General features: G+C 42.2%; 2 protein-coding genes across 2 annotated transcripts; one reads left to right on the top strand and one right to left on the bottom strand.

Moving 5' to 3' along the window:
• Positions 1-925: 925 nt before the first annotated feature.
• zc3h6 (zinc finger CCCH-type containing 6) lies at positions 926-15,450 on the top strand. The gene is made up of 15 exons (XM_045709985.1): positions 926-1,449; positions 3,302-3,539; positions 3,888-4,025; positions 4,539-4,818; positions 5,061-5,227; positions 6,104-6,241; positions 6,609-6,723; positions 7,329-7,438; positions 7,883-8,166; positions 9,824-10,086; positions 10,187-10,405; positions 10,681-10,860; positions 12,142-12,428; positions 12,551-12,710; positions 12,904-15,450. Exons 1-15 carry the CDS (start codon positions 1,358-1,360, stop codon positions 14,172-14,174), a joined length of 3,942 nt encoding a protein of 1,313 aa, XP_045565941.1. The 5' UTR covers positions 926-1,357; the 3' UTR covers positions 14,175-15,450.
• Positions 15,219-19,370, bottom strand: LOC106589730 (vinculin). Its single transcript, XM_045710109.1, has 5 exons — positions 19,329-19,370; positions 19,027-19,251; positions 17,149-17,321; positions 16,671-16,788; positions 15,219-16,500 (listed from the first exon to the last, which is right to left on the bottom strand). Exons 2-5 carry the CDS (start codon positions 19,060-19,062, stop codon positions 16,297-16,299), a joined length of 531 nt encoding a protein of 176 aa, XP_045566065.1. The 5' UTR covers positions 19,063-19,251; positions 19,329-19,370; the 3' UTR covers positions 15,219-16,296.
• Between the last annotated feature and the right edge of the window lie 544 nt (positions 19,371-19,914).

The raw sequence follows: 19,914 nt of genomic DNA on the forward strand, positions 1-19,914 counted from the left end.
ATTATTGTTTTTGTTATACCCCAGAAACATGGCAACCGGTTTTGATCGAACAACATAATATTGATTATAGAAGCTGCATGAAACAGGGCTTAAGTCTGTTTGTGATCACTTTGATTTATTATTTGGGTTGAAGCGACACACGCTGGCGGTACTTGGAACAATCTTTCTTGTGCGCGTATTTACCTGGAATTGACACAAGGTCTAAATACGAGTTGTATTTACAATGGTGTTTGTCCTTCACTGGTTTCCTTTTCTTGTGGCATCAGGTCACGAATCTGGCTGCTGTGATGGCACACTGTGGTATTTCACCCAATAGATATGGGAGTTTAGGAAAATTGGATTTGTTTTCGAATTATTTGTGGGTCTGTGTAATCGGAGGGCAATATGGGTCTCTAATATGGTCATACATTTGCTAGGTTATGAAGTGCAGCTCAGTTTCCACCTCATTTTGTGGGAAGTGTGCACATAGCCTGCCTTCTCTTGAGGGCCAGGTCTGCCCACGGCGGACTCTCTCAATAGCAAGGCTAAGCTCACTGTCTCTCTCTCTGCCACACACACACACACACACGCACACTATATATATATATATATATATATATATATATATAACAGCATAAAGGTCGTGATAGATGTTATTCCATACAATTTCTAAGGCGAAAGATTATGATCTGTGAGAAATACAGAAAGGGTCAAAACAAGAATGTCAATTTTACAAATCAGTCCGCTGACAACAACATAGTTAACTTCTCTAGTGAGCCTTATACCCTTTATTCTTGCACCAGGTGCAAAAAAAAAATGACACATTTTTAGGCCAATGGGTATAGCAAAAGATCCCGCAACAATATTTGGACCAATTACTTTGTAGAGTTGTGTTGTGCCTTGTCTCTGATAGGACATTATACGTGGAAGAATACACTAGAAAAAATAGGATGTTCTTCGGTTTCCGAGAAGCCATTTTGAGAACATGTTTCGGGCGCAATGTCCTATGACGATGAAGATGCTGAAATCAACGAAAATTGTTACAAATCTGTGTGTTTCTCCCTCCGTCTCCAATATCTCGATACCATGGCAGCAGTCAACCGGCGGGATGATAATAACAAAGCGGGGTATCAAGCTGTGCTTGCTGGGTTAATACGTCATTGAAATGAGAGAGGAGAAAGAATGTCTGTTGCCTGTCTCTGTTTGAGACTTGTAACGGTTACCGTGAGTTTTTTCCAGTCTCCATGAAATCTACCAGCATTTCTCACGACACAACCCAACACCAACGGCCTCAGACTGAATAGCCTACAACAACTCAGTCTTGTTTCGAAAGGAGAAAGGCAAAGGCATTTCCAACCGTTGTTTCCACCTACCGTCCATGGCTTCTGTGAGCCTGGTCTCCAGTCCCCCAACCCCCGTTGTTGTTCTTGACAAAAACATGACAGACTCTGAGCTTGCAGAGGAGGAAAGGTCGAGTAACATTCTTATCTGTCTGGAATTATATCTTCTTTACCCACTCATCTGTGCGTCTCAACAACATGCTTGTGTTACTGTTGTGTTGTGAGCCGAATTTGTATTCGAATGACTCAGACAACGCTTCGTTGTTGAAGTCGGGCCTTTTCACATATGATTATTTCATGCATGCGTTATAGCGAGGTACTAGTAACATTATCCCGCTGTCCAAAACAGAATTCCCATCACGAAACACCCATTTGGAAGCATAGCGACATCGCATCAATGTTCCACTGTATCATTGACTGAGTGAGGATATGGGATGGGTTTGGTTAGTTATCATGGTCATATCATATTGTTGCATTCTGTAGGGGGTTATGTAAATGTAGATGATGTAATAGCCTTAGCCCCGCCCCAGTCATGATGCGCCTCTTTACCACCCCCTATCGAACACCACACAAATTGCTGAGAGGATTTAATGAGAATCTGCCTCTGCTGTGCTGTAATGCCAGTGTTGAATGACTGTGTCAGTTGATGATGTCGATAACTCCCACACCCTCTCACAATCATTAGAAGCCACTTTAATTTGATCTATTTGCCAGTGTTATTAGATGTTTAGCTTGCACCACTGGGAAAAAAGGATGCTTTTAATGCAGCATTAGTTTTAAGTTTGTGGGAACTACATTATATATGATATATACAAAGAAATGGCCACTTCTGATCAAAAAAAAAAAAAGTTTCACTTGATTTCAGTAGAAATGCTCAAACCGGAATAGTAACCAAATCAGTACAGGTAGTCAGTCAATTGGCATATTTAGGACCTCGCTTGAAAAATATGGGTGATGCACCTGGTATGGAATGACCTGTGTGATTTTCTGGTTTCACATCAACAAGTAACAGAATTATTGGTGGAGATATGCATGAATAAGCATGATATTTATCAACAGGAATGTATGTGTTGTTTATTTCAATTGGCAGTGTTTCCCATCTATTGAAATGCATCCACTTTATACCAAGGCCCACCACCAACCAATCTGAACTCTACGGTCATTACATGAACATGTAGCAGTTCATATATTGTCACCTTTCCCCATTGCAAAACATCCAGCATGCACATCTTCCACAAAGAAAGCTATTACATGCCCCAACCAGGTCATTCATATCCCGTAACTATTGCTTTATCAGCACAAGCTGTTTGATATTAAATTGCAGCTTAGTACATGTTAATTACATAGATCCCTGGTTCCACTACTGTACCTTTACCCCGAGAATACATTTATGCCCTGACTTACAGTACATGAGCTGTGTGAATTATCACATTTTGCCTGAACACATCAAGTTTGCGCTGTCAAACTCACCCCACCTCTTTAGTTGAATTGAAATGTTAAAATCACATTTGTTTACCAGAATGTTAAAATCTCAACATTTATTTACCTACATGTCAAAGTCACAGCATTTGTTTACCGGAATGTTAAAATCACAACATTTGTTAACCTACATGTCAAAATCGCAACATTTGTTTACGTCAATGTTAAAATCACAAATGGTTCATATGTGTATCTGGCCCATAGAATAGGGTGCTACAGGGTTGATGGGATTGTCACAAAAATACAAAAGTGGATATTTCAAAAGTGGATATTTCTAAAAGTGGATATTTCTATTGACAAAAACACAGTTGTTTCTAATTCTGTAGAACACTGAAGTTCATTCAAGAAATTTCTTCTTCAATATCTCTAAAAATTTAATTTCAGTTTGATAGAAAAGTTGATTTTGACACAGCAGTTTATTGAGATTGAAAATGGCCTATTTGGTTTCCTGTCCACTTTTTGATTGTCTAAATTGATAATGACATGTTATGTTCTGTTTAAAGAGAGGATGGTGAATTGGAAGATGGAGAAATAGATGATGAAGGGATTGGGATTGAAGAGGAGAGCAAAGAAGAAGTCAAAGAAGTGAATGAAGAAAAGGAAGAGAAAGTAAAGGAAAATGAGAAAGAAAAGGAAAAAGACATAGAGAAAGAAGACAAGACACACAGGCACTCCAGAAAAAGATACAAAAAAACGAGAGAGAAGAGGAGGTCAAAGAGAAGGAGACGCGACAGTCGGAAAGTAAGACCAGAATCATGAAATCAACACCTGGCAACGTTTAAGTACAGTCCTCCAAAAAATACAATCAGAAATATGATCGGTCTGCAAAATCCTTCAACTCTGCATGTGAAACTGCTTTTGATTTTGTAGACCTTCAGGTTTTGATTTGACTTAATTGACCTTTAGACCTACGAATCGATTTATTTAGATATTTTCTACTTAATTAGTTTTTCTCTATGGACCCGATTCAGTTGAGATAAGCACTTACAACTCAAACTTTTGTTTACGTCATTTGTTGATTTCAGTGGGAGACAGAAAATGTGAATGAAGTCATAATACCATCCTAAGTATTGCTCTCCTCTCTCCCAGCATCACTCCCCCTCCAGTAGCTCCAGTTCTGACAGCTATGAGTCCTCCCTGGAGAGACCAGAGAGAGACCGGCCCAAGAACAAGAAGAACCAAGACAGGTCACACCGTGGTGGTGACTATGATGGCCAGTCAGCTCAGGTAAATATTTCATTGTTTGGTAACATTTATATGTATTACAATTCATAAGCATTTAGAACAATTATATACATTTTTTAAGAATTTATAAACATAATCATTGAAGGGTGGAACTTTTGTTTGGAAAAACTCATTCTGATTGGCTGGGCCTGGCTCCCCAGTGGTTGGTCATATGAAATCCATAGATTAGGGCCTAATGAGTTTATTTCAGTTGTCTGATTTCAACTATAACTGAGTAAAATGTTTGAAATGATTACATGTTGCGTTTATATTTTTGTTACATATATTTAAAGTATTTATAGGCATGTATAAGTAAGTAAGTAAGCCTTGTCCGAGCCAGAACAGCCCATAGGGCAGGAGCCTATCAGTAGGCAGCTTGTGATTTACAAGTACACCCCCTGGACAGGACACTAGTCTATCGCAGGGCCTATAGGCATGCATAAACAAGCATTTTTACCATATACAATGCCTTTTCAATAACAACATTACCATCTCTTCTGACTGACTCTCCCCCAGCATGGGTGTGATCCATCAAGTGGTGGCCATGGCAACCCACAGAGGTCAGAGAGGTCAGCAGGCCGACACAGGAGTGGTAGTGGTGACTATGACAAGTACAGCGACTACAGCGAAGACAAGTATGACTATGAGGGAGAGGGGGGTGATTATGATGAGGAGGAGATGTGGCAGGGGAAAGACTCTATATCTCCTAGCCAAGGCCTGGGCCGGGGACGCGGTTCCAAGGACCAGATGAAGAGAGGTGGCATGAAGGGCATGCAGAAACAACAACAGCAGCAGTGTATGTATGGCCTGTGTGAATTGTGTTGATCTCGTGTTGAAGTGTCTTGTTGAATGGGATTCAAGTTTGTCGGAAGTTAACAGTCTAGTGGCTATAGTATTGTAAAGTGTGTCCATTTTGGATTTTCATATCACCTCTGACAAATGTGGTTTTTATTTTATTGCAGCTTACATAAATGTTTTACAAAGATCTATGTATTAGATCCTGTTGTTCTGACTTTTAATGGTTGTTGTGTTTTTCAGTTGGTGGTCAGCGGGGGCGGGGCAGAGGAGGTGGAGTGGGAGGAAGGGGGGCGGGGAAACATGCTCAACAAGAACAACAAGAAGCAGATGCAGCAGATGAAGGGCAACAAGAACTGGGGGCGTGGCCGGGGGCGAGGCGGGGGGGGCCGAGCAGGCCGGAGAGGGGATGAAGCAGGTAAAGAACAAAGATGGCTTAAATTGCAATTCGGGCGCTTTCCCAATATGTCTTTCCTCAATTGCTTGTATCCTCTCTCCTCACCTCCTTTTCAAAAAGCATTGGAGAAGAAGGTCAGAGGGGAAGGATTTTGGATCTTCTCCAATGCAGTTTGAGAAGGTGATGAGGAGAGAAGATGAGAGGAATTTAGAAAAGACTAATTGAGAAAGAGCACTAGAATTGTTAGAATGTACCTCAGTTGGTTTAGAGTTCAAACCAATCCATTTTGTCCCTTTGGTGACCTTGTCCATAAGAAGGAAGTAAGGGCCCTCCTGGTGTTTTTTTTATAGAAGAAATGTCAGAGCAAAGATAATTTCTCTATATAAAAATCTAGTATTGTTAGAATCTACCTGTTACCTTCAGACCAGGGGAGAACGACTGCCCACTTGCATTTTGGATTTCAAGTTAAAGGCCGTCTGCGGTACTGCAGGCATTGTTTCTAGAAAACAGGACGCCCCATTATAGTGAATGGCGAAATGGGGATCTTTGTGGTACTTAAAAATCACACAAAGACAAAGGGATCATTTAGTTGCTAATGGAGGCCTGTAGTACCTCAGTCGGCCTTCAAGTTTAGATATTCCATGAGAGGGGGCAGCACTGAGCTAGCCTGCAACATCACTTCCTAGAGCAGCTCAAACTGCAATGTTTCCAAAAATCTCTCCCTGTAGAAAGCTGGCGACATGCTGATAATTACACTTCCTGGTCATCAAATGCACCACTGAGCATTCTCATAGGAAACAATAGGGTGATGTCATTGATGGCTTCATCCATATTTTTTTACAGTGAATGCTTCAGACCAATGTTGTCCCTTTGGTTGTCTTATCCATAGGAGGGAGGTGGGAAGGGCCCTCCTGGTGGTTTTCAGAAGAAGCGTCCCATTATGACCAAGGAGTTCATTAACCAACACACGGTGGAACACAACGGGAGATACATCTGTAAATACTTCCTGGAGGGACGATGTATCAAGGTAAATACTTCCTGGAGAGACTGCATCAATGTAAATACTTCCTGGAGGGACTGCATCAAGGTAAATTCTTCCTAGAGGGACTGCATCAAGGTAAGGCAAGTCAAGTCGGCACCTCTGAGGTGAATGTAACAACAGAAATTTCGGTTACACTACCGAAGGTCTACAGGTATAATGCATTATGGCGCGCTCATAATTATAAGCCTTGTTATAAGTATCTATGAACTGCTTAGGCCTATATTGTGTTAGTATCATGACAGTGCAAAATAAATCAATGTACTTTTTAGGCTGGTATGCTGATTTGCTTTAAAAAGAACAACCTTGTATTCTATCTCTGTCTGCCTCACACATCATATTCGCCCTCTTTCAGGGGGACCAGTGTAAGTTTGAACACGAGCTGGTTACTCCAGACAAGAAGAAGGAGCTGTGTAAATTCTACCTCCAAGGATACTGTAGTAAAGGAGACAACTGCATCTACATGCACAATATCCTTCAATATGAATCGCCAACAAATATTCTGGAATCGTCTCTGTCGTTGTGTGGAATTGCCAAATCTATTTTTTATTAGGTTAATTCATGAAGGTAACTGAAATTCCAATTCCTATTTGATAAGCAATGGATTGGAATTGGAATTTAAGTTTACTATCTGAAATGACTGGATTGAAATGGAATTGACCCCAACCCTGGAATGAAACCATAACTCTTAACTCTAGAGGGTTCATACTCAACTTCAAATGAGAGGAATTATTTGACCTCATTTGTTTAGTCATGATGACTCATTGGGTCAGTAGATGGCCATCATATATTGACTAGGCTAGAGATTCTCTTCATAAAATACTATGTAATATGTGTGTTATTGTATGTGAGATAAGTGATGTCCTATATTGATATGCAATGTAATATGTGTACTAATATGTGAGTCTAGAGCCCAGATTTAAACTTTGATGTATTCTTTAGAATTAGAAAAACTTTATTGTCCACACAATGTGAAAATGTGTCTTTGGCTTCACCACATAAAAACAGACAATTGTAATTCACTTATTTGTAATACACTTATTCTTCCCTACTTGTCCTTGACTCGTGGCTGTACGTGAATATCCCTGTAAGTTTTTTCATACTGGAGCCAAGTGTTATCAGGGAGACAACTGTAAATTCTCGCATGATCCTTTGAATGATGTGACCAAAGACCTGCTTGATAAGGTAAGAAAAACATCATAATCATAAACGCCACAAACTGAAATATTGTGGGTCTAAATCAGGACTAGACAACCCTGTTCCTGGAGTGCAGCAGGTACTGCAGGATTTTGTACCAACTAGGCACCACGCCAGACCAACTGACCTAATTGGTCAGTTCAGTGATTGCCTAAATTCAACACACCTGGTCTTCCAGGTTGGTTAAATCAAAAACATGAAGTGCCTGCGGCACTCCAAGACCAGGGTTGCCTACCCCCGGTCTAAACGGTCTGCGTCTTAAAACCATTACACTAACAACTTAGTGGTTGTGTGTGGATCAAAATAGTAACATCTAATAGCACCATCAATCAAAAGTCTAAATTCTGAACAGTAGTTCACTAGTTCCTTACCCACAGCCATACAGTGAAGAGTATAGCTTTTGCATCAGATTGTTTGCTTCATTGTCTTCAGATCATCAACACAGAGGAGGAGATCGCCCATGAAGATGAGATGGAGTTGGAGGACCTGAGGAAACAGGGGATCGCCCCCCTGCCTAAACCCCCTCCTGGGGTGGGGCTGCTGCCCACACCGGGTCCCGGTGGTCCTGGGTCTGGAGGTCCTAACCCTGGTCCTGGGCCCTCCAGCCCACAGGAGGGGGGAAGCAGTGGGGGGAACTCTGGGGGAAAGAAGATCCCCTCTCTGTTTGAGATTGTGGTGAAACCTACAGTGGACCTGGCTCAGAAGATTGCTCAAAGGTACCTTTACTTTTACCTGACATGTGCTCATGGAATCTTCAGTATAATGTAAATGTTTTTTTGCACAATTTGTCAGCTATACAGTTGAAGTCGGAAGTTTACATACACTTAGGTTGGAGTCATTAAAACTCATTTTTCAACCACTCCACGAATTTCTTATTAACAAACTATAGTTTTGGCAAGTCGGTTAGGACATCTACTTTGTGCATGACACAAGTAAGAAGGTCAGCATCCTGGAGTCGCCTCTTCATTTCCAACATGAACAATGTCTGCACAGTATTTCTGATCAATTTTATGTTATTTTAATGGACAAAAAATGTACTTTTCTTTAAAAAAACAAGGACATTTCTAAGTGACCCCAAACTTTTGAATGGTAGTGTACGTCCATGCTCTTACTCAGTTGTGCACCGGGACCTCCCACTCCTCTTTCTATTCTGGTTAGAGCCAGTTTGCGCTGTTCTGTGATATATACAGTACCAGTCAAAAGTTTGGACACACCTACTCATTCCAGGTTAAATTTTTTATTTTATTTTCTTCTACATTGTAGAATAAAACTGAAATAACACATGGAATCATGTAGTAACCAAAAAAGTGTTAAACATATCAAAATATATTTTATATTTGAGATTCTTGAAAGTAGCCACCCTTTGTCTTTTTGACAGCTTTGCACATGCTTGGCATTCTCTCATGAAGAGGTAGTCACCTGGAATGCATTTCAATTAAGAGGTGTGCCTTGTTAAAAGTTCATTTGTAGAATTTCTTTCCTTCTTAATGCTTTTGACCCAATCAGTTGGGTTGTGACAAGGTAGGAGTTGTATACTGAATATTATGGAATGAACAGCTCAAATAAGCAAAGAGAAATGACAGTCCATCATTACTTTAAGACATGAAGGTCAGTCAATCCGGGAAATTTCAAGAACCTTTTTGGTTACTACATGATTTAATGTGTGTTATTTCATAGTTTTGACGTCGTCACTATTATTCTACAATGTAGAAAATAGTCAAAATAAGATAAACCCTTGATTGAGTAGGTGTGTCCAAACTTTTCACTGGTATTGTGTATATACAAACACACACACACACACTTGATTGCACAAAACATTAGGAACACCTGTTCTTTCCATTGCATAGACGGACCAGGAGAATCCTGGTGAAAGCTATGATCCCTTATTGATGTCACTTGTTAAATCCACTTCAATCAGTGTTAAAGAAGGATTTTTAAGCCTTGAGACATGGGTTGTGTATGTGTGCCATTCAGAGGGTGAATGGGCAAGACAAAAAATGTAAGTGCCTTTGAATGGGGTATGGTAGTTGGTGCCAGGCACACCGGTTTGTGTCAAGATCTGCAACGCAGCTGGGTTTTTAACGCTCAACAGTTTTCCGTGTGTATCAAGAATGGTCCACCACCCAAAGGACATCCAGCCAACTTGACACAACTGTGGGAAGCATTGGAGTCAACATGGGTCAGCATCCCTGTGGAATGCTTTTGACACCTTGTAGAGTCCATGCCCTGACAAATTGAGGCTGTTCTGAGGGGGGGGTGCAACTCAATATTAGGAAGGTGTTCGTAATGTTTTGTACACTGTGTTTATTATCCCATTAAATTTGTTATAAAAAATCCCCTGAATTAATGAATGCATATTTTTGGGGGTTGCAGTGGATCCAACTTCAACTGTCAGGCTGGAGGCCAGTTTCAGGGTGATGAGTTTGGTGGAGGGGGTCCCGATGACAACATGCAGCAGAGTGGACCCAATGGCCCACCCCCTGTCCTCCCTCCGGGGTCTCCCCCTGGCTCCATGGGGGGTCCCTCTCCTCCCTATCCATCCCACACTGGGCCACCAATGCAGCAACAGCAGAACCCCCCTGGACAGCACCCCCAACACCAACCACCCCATGGGTTCCCCATGCCACCACCTCCAGGTATCTACTAGCTTTCTTCTTATTATATTGGGTTCTCTCAATGCATCTGTAGAGTTTGATTAATTAAAACCTCTCATTTGCTGTTTATTCCTGCCTCCAGGTCCGCCACCACCCTTCCTGGGTCACCGACCCAATATGAACCCCAATATGAACTTGAACCTCCAGAGGCCCCCTCCACCGTTCCCTCCGTTCCCAGACCCCATGCAGATGCTTCAGAACATGAATGTGCCGTTCCAAACCATAGGAGCCGTGGGCCAAAACCCTGCAGAGTTCTTTAACAACTTCTTCAGGAACCAGGCTCAGGCCATGGGCCAAGGAGGTTGGTTTTACAATGATACATGGATGGATGGATTTTATAGTAAGGAATAAGCAGATAATGCAGATAATAGCCATCAATTTGTTATGTCAAGGTTTGAATATACAGTATGTGGGTTTTCAGTCTAAATGCTCCAAGCAATGAACATATTCTGTTGTGTTATAGCTTTCCTTTTTTTATATTCAGTTCTTTCGATGTGTTAGCAGATGGTGATTCATTAAAACCTCTCATTCTCTGCATATTCCTCCTCATATCTCCCCACATCCTCTCTCCATTAGACATGGGTATGCCTTTCAGTCAGAACACCTCCCAACAGCAGGGGAGCGCTGACTCCCAAATGCTGTCCCAGATGCAGGGCCTACCCCCTGCAGTACAGAAGGCCCTGCTCCTACACCTACAGCAGCAGCAAGGCAATGAGCAACAAGGTTTTGAGGAACAAGGTGGCAAGACTCCTAAAGGTGAGTGTGAAGGATTATTTATTTACAGCAAATTGAAACAGTCTTGTACTCATCAGCAAACATGACCATTTAATAACTAGGGTACACATTTCACAGTATGCTTGGTTGCACTTGCTTGGTAATAGTTAAATCATGCTTATACTGTATAATCGTCATGAACATAACTTACATGCTCTACACCAGGGTTCCCCAACTGTCATGAACATAACTTACATGTTCTACACCAGGGTTCCTCAACTGTCATGAACATAACTTACATGCTCTACACCAGGGTTCCCCAACTGTCATGAACATAACTTACATGTTCTACACCAGGGTTCCTCAACTGTCATGAACATAACTTACATGCTCTACACCAGGGTTCCCCAACTGTCATGAACATAACTTACATGCTCTACACCAGGGTTCCCCAACTGTCATGAACATAACTTACATGCTCTACACCAGGGTTCCCCAACTGTCATGAACATAACTTACATGTTCTACACCAGGGTTCCTCAACTGTCATGAACATAACTTACATGCTCTACACCAGGGTTCCCCAACTGTCATGAACATAACTTACATGTTCTACACCAGGGTTCCTCAACTGTCATGAACATAACTTACATGCTCTACACCAGGGTTCCCCAACTGTAATGAACATAACTTAACATGCTCTACACCAGGATTCCTCAACTGTCATGAACATAACTTACATGCTCTACACCAGGGTTCCCCAACTGTAATGAACATAACTTAACATGCTCTACACCAGGGTTCCTCAACTGTCATGAACATAACTTACATGTTCTACACCAGGGTTCCCCAACTGTCATGAACATAACTTACATGTTCTACACCAGGGTTTCCCAACTGTAATGAACATAACTTACATGCTCTACACCAGGGTTCCTCAACTGTAATGAACATAACTTACATGTTCTACACCAGGGTTCCCCAACTGTAATGAACATAACTTACATGCTCTACACCAGGGTTTTATTTGGCTCCCGAATATTTGTTTAATTTATTTTTTCATAAATGGACATAAGACAATAAACAAGTGATTTTAATTTAAGAAATCTGTTCAAGTATTCCCACACATAACAGAGAGACACAAGATCGTATATAAATGTAATCAAGGTTTGAAATGATGTTATAGTGAAATATTATATCTGTTTGGGCTTCTTGCAGTCTACAAATGATTTGTAATTATGTTCCGGCCTCCCGACCATCCACTCAAGAAAAAATTGGCCCCCGGCTGAATCTTGTTGTTGATCCCCGCTCTACACATTTCAGATGACTCTACTAACTGGTACTCCAGTGATGACGAGGACGGGAACTGTGTCACGGCCATTCTTAAGTCTCTGAAGAAACAGAATGAGAAGCTCCAGCAGGGGCCACAGTCCATCAAACACCCCTCTGTCCCCCAGTTGGCCCCTGGAGACCCCAGGCTCCAGAAGGAGCGGGCCCCACCCAGCGACCCCCGTATGAAGGCAGCAGACCCCCGCCAGAGACCACCAGACAACATGAGGAAAGAGCCCGACTCCAGCGGGGGCCCCAGACAGGCCAGGGACCCCAGGAAGGTATAGATATCTAGCCTACTGTTTAATGCTGGTGCATGTCTGTTGTTACTTTGTATTGAGCTTGTATGCTGAAAAATCAATCTCTTTGATGACATTAAAGTGTTTGAATCTAATCTAATAAGGTGAGGCCCCTGGAGCCACCCAACTCCTTCAAACCAGAGCTCCACCACCATCGCCAGCAGCAGCACCATCACAATAAGGCTCTAGCCAGAGAGGAGGATGAGGATGGAGAGAGGGAGCTAAGAGAGCGGGCTGCTCTCATCCCGTTGGATTCCTGCCCAGGTATAACCCTAATATTTTAAAGCCTATTTTTCTTTTGAACGCTGCTGCTGTTGTTTTCTAGCCTAGTATTTCATTTTTTTAATATTTGTATTCATCATACAATTCATCTCCCATGTGAATGAAATTAAATAGAATAGAAAACTTTGTTGTCCATAACAATATTTTGTAAAATGTTGATGAAATGAACTTTTAGGGGTGATGCTCCGCGACCCACGCTGCCAGCTGCAGCAGTTCAGCCACATCCGTGTAGACGTTGTGTTACAGCGCCCGGCCTACGCCTCAACCGTGGTCTGGTCGGCTGAGGATCTCATCCCCTCACTGGTGCCCAAACAGGAGCACTCCATCAATCTACCTCTACCGCCCCTCATCGCTGATGCACAGATGAACCGAACCAACAATAGGACCAGGACTTTATCCCCTGACCACTCCACCATAACAACCTCCACCACCCCTCCACACATGGACCCTCGCCTGGTCGCTGCCCGTCTGAAGGAGGGTGTACTGGGTGTGGGGGTTGGACTAGGCAGGCTCCCCTCCAGGACACTGGAGCCCAGGGGGTCAACAGAGAGGTTGTTGGATCCCAGGCAACACAAGGCCCTGGGTGTGGACCCCCGGATAGGTCGGTCAGGTAGTGTGGACACTAAGCTTCCTATCCTGAAGGAGACGGAGAGAGGAGGTGGGGGAGGAGGTGGTGCTGGAGGAGACCCCAGGTTGCAGAGGAGCAGTGCTAGTGGAACCTCTTCCTCCAAAACCACTACGTTAACATTTTCAGCCCCGGCGCCAGCTCCATCTAAATCTGAGGCTGAGAAGCCAGAGAAGCTGTGTCCGTACGCCCCAGGGCGTCTGTCCTCCTCCGGTGGTGGGTTAGAGAGCCCCACCACCTCCACCCTGCTAGGGGGCATCAGCCTTTATGACCCCAGAAACCAGGCACCGCAGCTGGGCCAGCGGGACGATACAGAGCCCCCGAGGAAGACTGGGATCCTCAAACTACCAGCCAAGAGAGAAAACAACACTAACACTAAAACTCCATCATCCTCGCTCTCGCCAACCCAGCGATCTGGAGGATCTGTATCTACGCAGGATGTCAAGGGGGGTACCGAGAGCGCCGTGGATGGGTCTGGGTCCAAAAGTCGTCCATCTCCTACCCTCTCCTCTGCTCCTACAGTGACAACGTCAGGGTCAGAGCCCCCCAGCTCCCCAGTCAAATCCTCCGCCCCCGCGGTCCACCACCTACCCATCCAGGCCCTGGCAGGCCTGATTAGGCCCCCCTACACAGACCCCAGACAGGTCAAACAGGTAGAGAAGGAGGCCAAGCAGCAGGAGGAGAAGGAGCTGGAGGAGGAGAAGGGAGAAGAGGAGGAGAAGATGGAGGAAGCAAAGGAGAAGGAGGAGACAGAAGACGATAGGCCGCTGAAAGACGTATTCAAGACCTTCGACCCCACTGCCTCCCCCTTCAGTCAGTAAATACTCCTATTTTGAAATATACAAAAACACTCCTGTGTTGCAATGTTTCTAAATATATTGACAACCTAGTAAAATATACTGTATGTTCTGTACATTTACTAGAAACTTGTATGTATCATTATTATTGAGCTTTACATATTTATTTCACCTGTATATAAAACTGTATGTTCTACAGGATCTGTTGAGAATAGACTCACGTGTCACTAAATGTATTGTACATTGATAGAGAGAGTCCCTGTCTGTCGCTTCAAGACACAGACATTTGATCATGTTATTATACAGTATAAGGCTACCAGTCATGGCAGCATAGACAGTAGGGTAGATGCTGGCTGTGCAAAGACTTGGTTTATGTACAGTATAACTATCTTAAGTCTAGAGGGATGTTATTGGTCTTTGAAAGGGAGTTAAGATATGGACAGTATTAAGGTTTTAACTTTCATATCAAAATATGTAATATTAAGGGACTGTATTAAAATGGTTGTTTTATGAAACAGTACAGTATTTTCGGCCAGGTCTACACCCTTTGAAAAAAAAAAACAATACAGTCCTATATACCAGAACACTAAGTAAACCTACAATCTCAGTTATTTTTCCTTTTCATCTTATATTTTAATATTATTTAGACACTTTTACATTTGTGTTCCATGCTCACTATGGTGGTTAAGAAATAAGAATATTGAAAGTGGTTAAAACATGGGTTTCATTTGGTCCATTTTGTGTGATTATGTATGGTGCTACATTTGAGATTGACTGAATTGAACTTATTTTTATTATATGCTATTAGGTCACATTTTAAATGGCTTGTTTCGTATCATAAATGCAGTGTTTTTTTATGAATGGTGTAATCTGGTTTATGTCATTTTTGTTTTGTTTTATAATGTCAATATGGTTGATCAAATATTGTCTAAACAGTCAAACTCAAAGATGCTCATCATGTTGAAATGCCTTTTTAAGCAGTGTCTTTAAAAAAAATTCCATATATGACATCCTCCTTTATGTTGTGAGATGTATTTATGTATAGCCAAAGGACATGTACATTACTTATATTCCTTTTTTTTTTTCAATACATAACATCCATATGCAAACAACAATATACAGACACAAGCATCCACAACATCACCCCTGCCTAGACCCACCCTCTCACACCCCCATCTCCAGCAACACTCTCCGCCAGACCAAATGGCCTCAAACTGCATCATTTTGTTTCTCTCCATCACCCACGCACTTTCAACATTTAGATAATAAAGGATTTTACTTTTCCGTTGTGTTAACGATGGAGGATTGGTTGATTTCCAGTTTGTAAGTATACGTTTTTTTCAAGATAATTGACGAGAAAAATATTGTCCAACCCATCGGGTATCTCACTGCACCCTCATATGCCATGTCTTGAAATATGCAGACAGATGGATTAAAAGTACATTTACATTGTAATACTTCTGACAGACAACTTTCTAACTCGGCCAATAACTTTGGGACTAGCATTGCCAGAAGGCATGGATTATTGAGTCATTGTTCATTTTACACTTAAGACATGACTCTGCCATTGTGCTGTAGAATTTGTGAATTTTGTCTCGTGTAATAAATTAAAAACATTAGTTTATACTGGATTAAGCGTACATTTTTGTTAACTGTAATTTTGTTAGTTATGTTCCAACATTCCCTCAATCTTATACCAATAGCAGTTATTTTTAAGTCTTGGTTCCAATAGTTTATATATTTTTTGTCAGAGATTGTCAGTTGGATAGGCTCTCTGCAAGGTTTTGTATATCTTACCTATCATATGAACATCCTTTTCTGACACAAATACGATTCCCTCAAGATTGCTCTGATGTCCAAAATATTTCAAATACACATTTCTTGATATTAAACTTTTTGGTATTATTTTCAAAATAGCCTTTACAGCCAAACATTTATGTGAAGTGTAATGCATTGCACATCATGTGCTTGCTAACATATCTAGTATTTTATGAAATGTGGTCACAAAACTGTTGTCATAGGAACAAAGTGCTGACACTTATTTCATTACATTTCCCCAAAGTTGTGTGTCCCGTGGACATGATCCATATGTTTACATGGTAGCAACAAGTAGTTCCTGGTGTCCAGTCCATGGGGTTTGACACGTTCACTTGAATCCCTGCTTTTGTATGTGTATAGGAGGGGCCAGGCTGGGGGATTCTCTGTGCTGGGAGGTTCTCCTCAGGCCAAGATCATCCGTGTCTGAGTTACAGTTCTGCTGGGCTCGGTGCATTTGTAGGTTCCTCTTCCACTGGAAACAGAGCGCTGCTGCCTCCACCCCATCTGAGTTGGGCTCCGGCTGTTTCAATCCCTGTTTGGCAGATTGCTATCTCTTATGGTAAATGTGTAAAATCGGGAAATATATACATTCCCTATCAATTGTAAATGTACAGGTTTACCAGGGAATCCATACATTTATGGGGCAGGGAATGTATACATCTCCCACAGTGAATCTGTACATCTCCCGGTAGTGGTTATTACCTTGATGCAGGCTGTCTCTGCTGCTCTGACCCCATGCAGAACTATCTGAAGCAGGTTCTGGGCATTCTTCACAAGGATCTCATCTGAAGACTTGCTTCCAGGGGTCAATGCATTAACACTGTGGAAATAGATGTATGTAACTTGAATTAGTTCTGATCTAATTTAGGATATTAGATTCTGTGGATGTTTGTATAATATAAATACATTATTGTTATCAGTGAACAGGATGAAACATACAGAACTGGAAATGAGGTAAAGATCATTGATGTAAATTAGAATAGGAAGGGACCAAGTATGGACCCTTGAGGAACTCCTACAAGTTATATTCAGGTATTTTGACTGCTATTCCATAAGGCAAACTGTTTCTTGTTGGGAAGGTAACGTCAACATAAGTTGTCTATATTGCAATACATCTGTTGGTGTAAAAGGTGTTTTATAAATACATTAAATTGATTGGTTTGAATGATTGATCGCTCACCTGGAGATGATAGTGAGTTGGTTGGTGATGGTGAGAATCTGTTCCACTCTGAGAGACAGTTCAGCAGTACACTGTTTGTCCAGACAGTGGTTTGATATGACCTTCACAAAGTGGGTGATGTATTGGCAATTCGAGACCACGCCTTTTGCTGTGCTGACAAACATCTCTTTGCTCTGTAATATAGATATATAGATCAACACTACATGTCCAAAAGTATGTGGACACTTGCTCGTCAAACACCGCATTCCAAAATCATGGGCATTAATATGGAGTTGGTCCCTCCTTTGCTGCTATAACAGCATCCACTCTTCAGGGAAACCTTTCCACTAGATGTTGGAACATTGCTGCAGGGACTTGCTTCCATTCAGCCACAAGAGCATTAGTGAGGTTGGGCACTGATGTTGGGCGATTAGGCCTGGCTCACAGTCGACGTTCCAATTCATCCCAAAGGTGTTTGATGGGGTTGAGGTCAGGGCTCAGTGTAGGTCAGTCAAGTTCTTCCACACCAATCTCGACAAACCATTTCTGTATGGACCTCTTTGTGCACTGGGGCATTGTCATGATGAAACAGGAAAGGGCCTTCCCCAAACTGTTGCCACAAAGTTGGAAGCCAGAATAATCTAGAATGGCATTGTATGCTGCAGCGTTAAGATTTCCCTTCACTGGAACTAAGGGGCCTAGCCCGAACCATGAAAAACAGCCCCGGATCATTATTCCTCCTCCACAGTAGGCACTATGCATTTGGCCAGGTAGCGTTCTCCTGGCATCTGCCAAACCCAGATTCGTCAGTCTGACTGATGGTGAAGTGTGATTCATCACTCCAAAGAACGCATTTCCACTGCTCCAGAGTCCAATGGCGACGAGCTTTACACCATTCCAGCCAATGCTTGGCTTTGCGCATGGTGATCTTAGGCTTGTGTGCGGCTGCTCTGACATGGAAACCCATTTCATGAAGCTGCCGACAAACAGTTCTTGTGCTGACGTTGCTTCCAGAGGCAGTTTGGAACTCGATAGTGAGTGTTGCAACCGAGGACAGACAATTTTTGCAACAACGTGCTTCAGCAGTCGGCAGTCCTGTTATGTGAGCTTATGTGGCCTACCACTTCGCAGCTGAGCCGCTGTTGCTCCTAGAGGTTTCCACTTCAGAATAACATCACTCACAATTGACTGGGGCAGCTCTAGCAGGGCAGAAATGTGAAAACTGACTTGTTGGAAAGGTGGCATCCTATGATGGTGCGGCTGAAATATGACGGTGCGGCTGAAATAGCTGAAATTGTTGAATCCATTCATTTGAAGGGGTGTCCATATACCTTTAAGAAAACGCTTAATCCGGACAAATAAATTGCAAATATTCAGGCATTCAGAATTCGTCCTGACTGCACTAAATACAATAAACAGATTGATTATTGGTGTCAGGTGGCCTAGCAGTTAGAACATAGTTACAAATCATTTGTAGACTGCAAATTGACTGCAAGAAGCCCAAACAGATATAATATTTCACTATAACATAATAATTTCAAACCTTGATTACATTTATATACAATCTTGTGTCTCTCTATTATGTTTGGGAATACTTGGGAACAGATTTGTTCAATTAAAATCACTTGGAGCGGATTTCCTGGTGTTTTTACATCCAATCATGAAAATAAATAAATTAAACCACCTTGCCCGTGGGCCAGTAACCGTAACCAGTAACCGTGGGCCGGTATCCTGAGCCGACAAGGTGATAAATCTGTCGACGTGCCATTGAGCAAGGCATTTAACCCTAATTTGCTCCAGGGGCGCCTTACTACTATGGCTGACCCTGTAAAACCACACATTTCACTGCACCTATCGAGTGTGTGAAAAAAAATATATATATTGATTGATTGCCATTACCAGTATGGGCCCTTTCCTCCTCAGGTACTGGGCCATGTGGTAGATCTGGTCTGCAATCTCCCTGGTAACCTGAACGATACGGTTGCTCCGAGCGTCCCACCTGTCTGTCTCTTGTTTGAGGAACAAGGCGGTGTAGGTAAGAGATGGGGTGATTGTGGTGTAGGTGAGGGAAGGGGTGTAAGTCAGGGATAGGGTGTCTCTGAAGAATGCAGACCTTGGGGCATCCTGCAAAGAAAGATGTGAATGTACATAGTGCATTTGGAAAGTATTCAGAACCCTTTACTTTTTCCACATTTTGTTACCTTACACCCTTATTCTTGTAACGGCTGTCGTAGTAATAAAACCAAGGTGCAGCGGAGGATGTGTGTTCATCTTGATATTTAATGAAAAAAGAAGAACACTATACAAAAATAAACCAAAGACAGCAAAACAGTCCTGTCAGGAAAAACTCTCAACAGAAAACAATCACCCACAAAACCCAAAGGAAAAACAGGCTACTTATGTGTGACTCCCAATCAGCAACAACGAGCTACAGCTGTGCCTGATTGGGAGCCACACACAGCCAATCCAAAGAAACCAGCCAACATAGAAAAATGAACATAGAACGACACCCAATGTAGCACCCTGGCCTAACCAAAATAAAGAACAAAAACCCCTCTCTATGGCCAGGGCGTTACAATTCTAAAATTAATTAAATAGTTTTTTCCCCCCTCATCAATCTACACACAATACCCCATAATAACATAGCAAAAAATGTTTTTTTGAAATGTTTGCAAATGTAAAAAAAAAAGGAAATATTACATTTACATAAGTACTCAAACCATTTACTCAGTACTTTGTAACCTTTGGCAGCGATTACAGCCTTGAGTCTTGTGTATGACGCGATAA

Source organism: Salmo salar, chromosome ssa28 (assembly GCF_905237065.1).
Source record: "Salmo salar chromosome ssa28, Ssal_v3.1, whole genome shotgun sequence".
Lineage (NCBI taxonomy): Eukaryota > Metazoa > Chordata > Actinopteri > Salmoniformes > Salmonidae > Salmo > Salmo salar.

What these genes read in the sequence shown, in the direction of transcription:
- zc3h6 (XM_045709985.1), top strand. Translation starts at nt 1,358, where the DNA reads ATGGCTTCTGTGAGCCTGGTCTCCAGTCCCCCAACCCCCGTTGTTGTT. An exon ending in ATGATGGCCAGTCAGCTCAG is followed by an intron (nt 4,026 to 4,538) that starts GTAAATATTTCA and finishes ACTCTCCCCCAG; the next exon opens with CATGGGTGTGATCCATCAAG. An exon ending in TGGAGGGACGATGTATCAAG is followed by an intron (nt 6,242 to 6,608) that starts GTAAATACTTCC and finishes GCCCTCTTTCAG; the next exon opens with GGGGACCAGTGTAAGTTTGA.
- LOC106589730 (XM_045710109.1), bottom strand. Translation starts at nt 19,062, where the DNA reads ATGGCCCAGTACCTGAGGAGGAAAGGGCCCATACTG. An exon ending in GGAGGAAAGGGCCCATACTG is followed by an intron (nt 17,322 to 19,026) that starts GTAATGGCAATC and finishes TCTATATTACAG; the next exon opens with AGCAAAGAGATGTTTGTCAG. An exon ending in CAGAGACAGCCTGCATCAAG is followed by an intron (nt 16,501 to 16,670) that starts GTAATAACCACT and finishes TCTGCCAAACAG; the next exon opens with GGATTGAAACAGCCGGAGCC.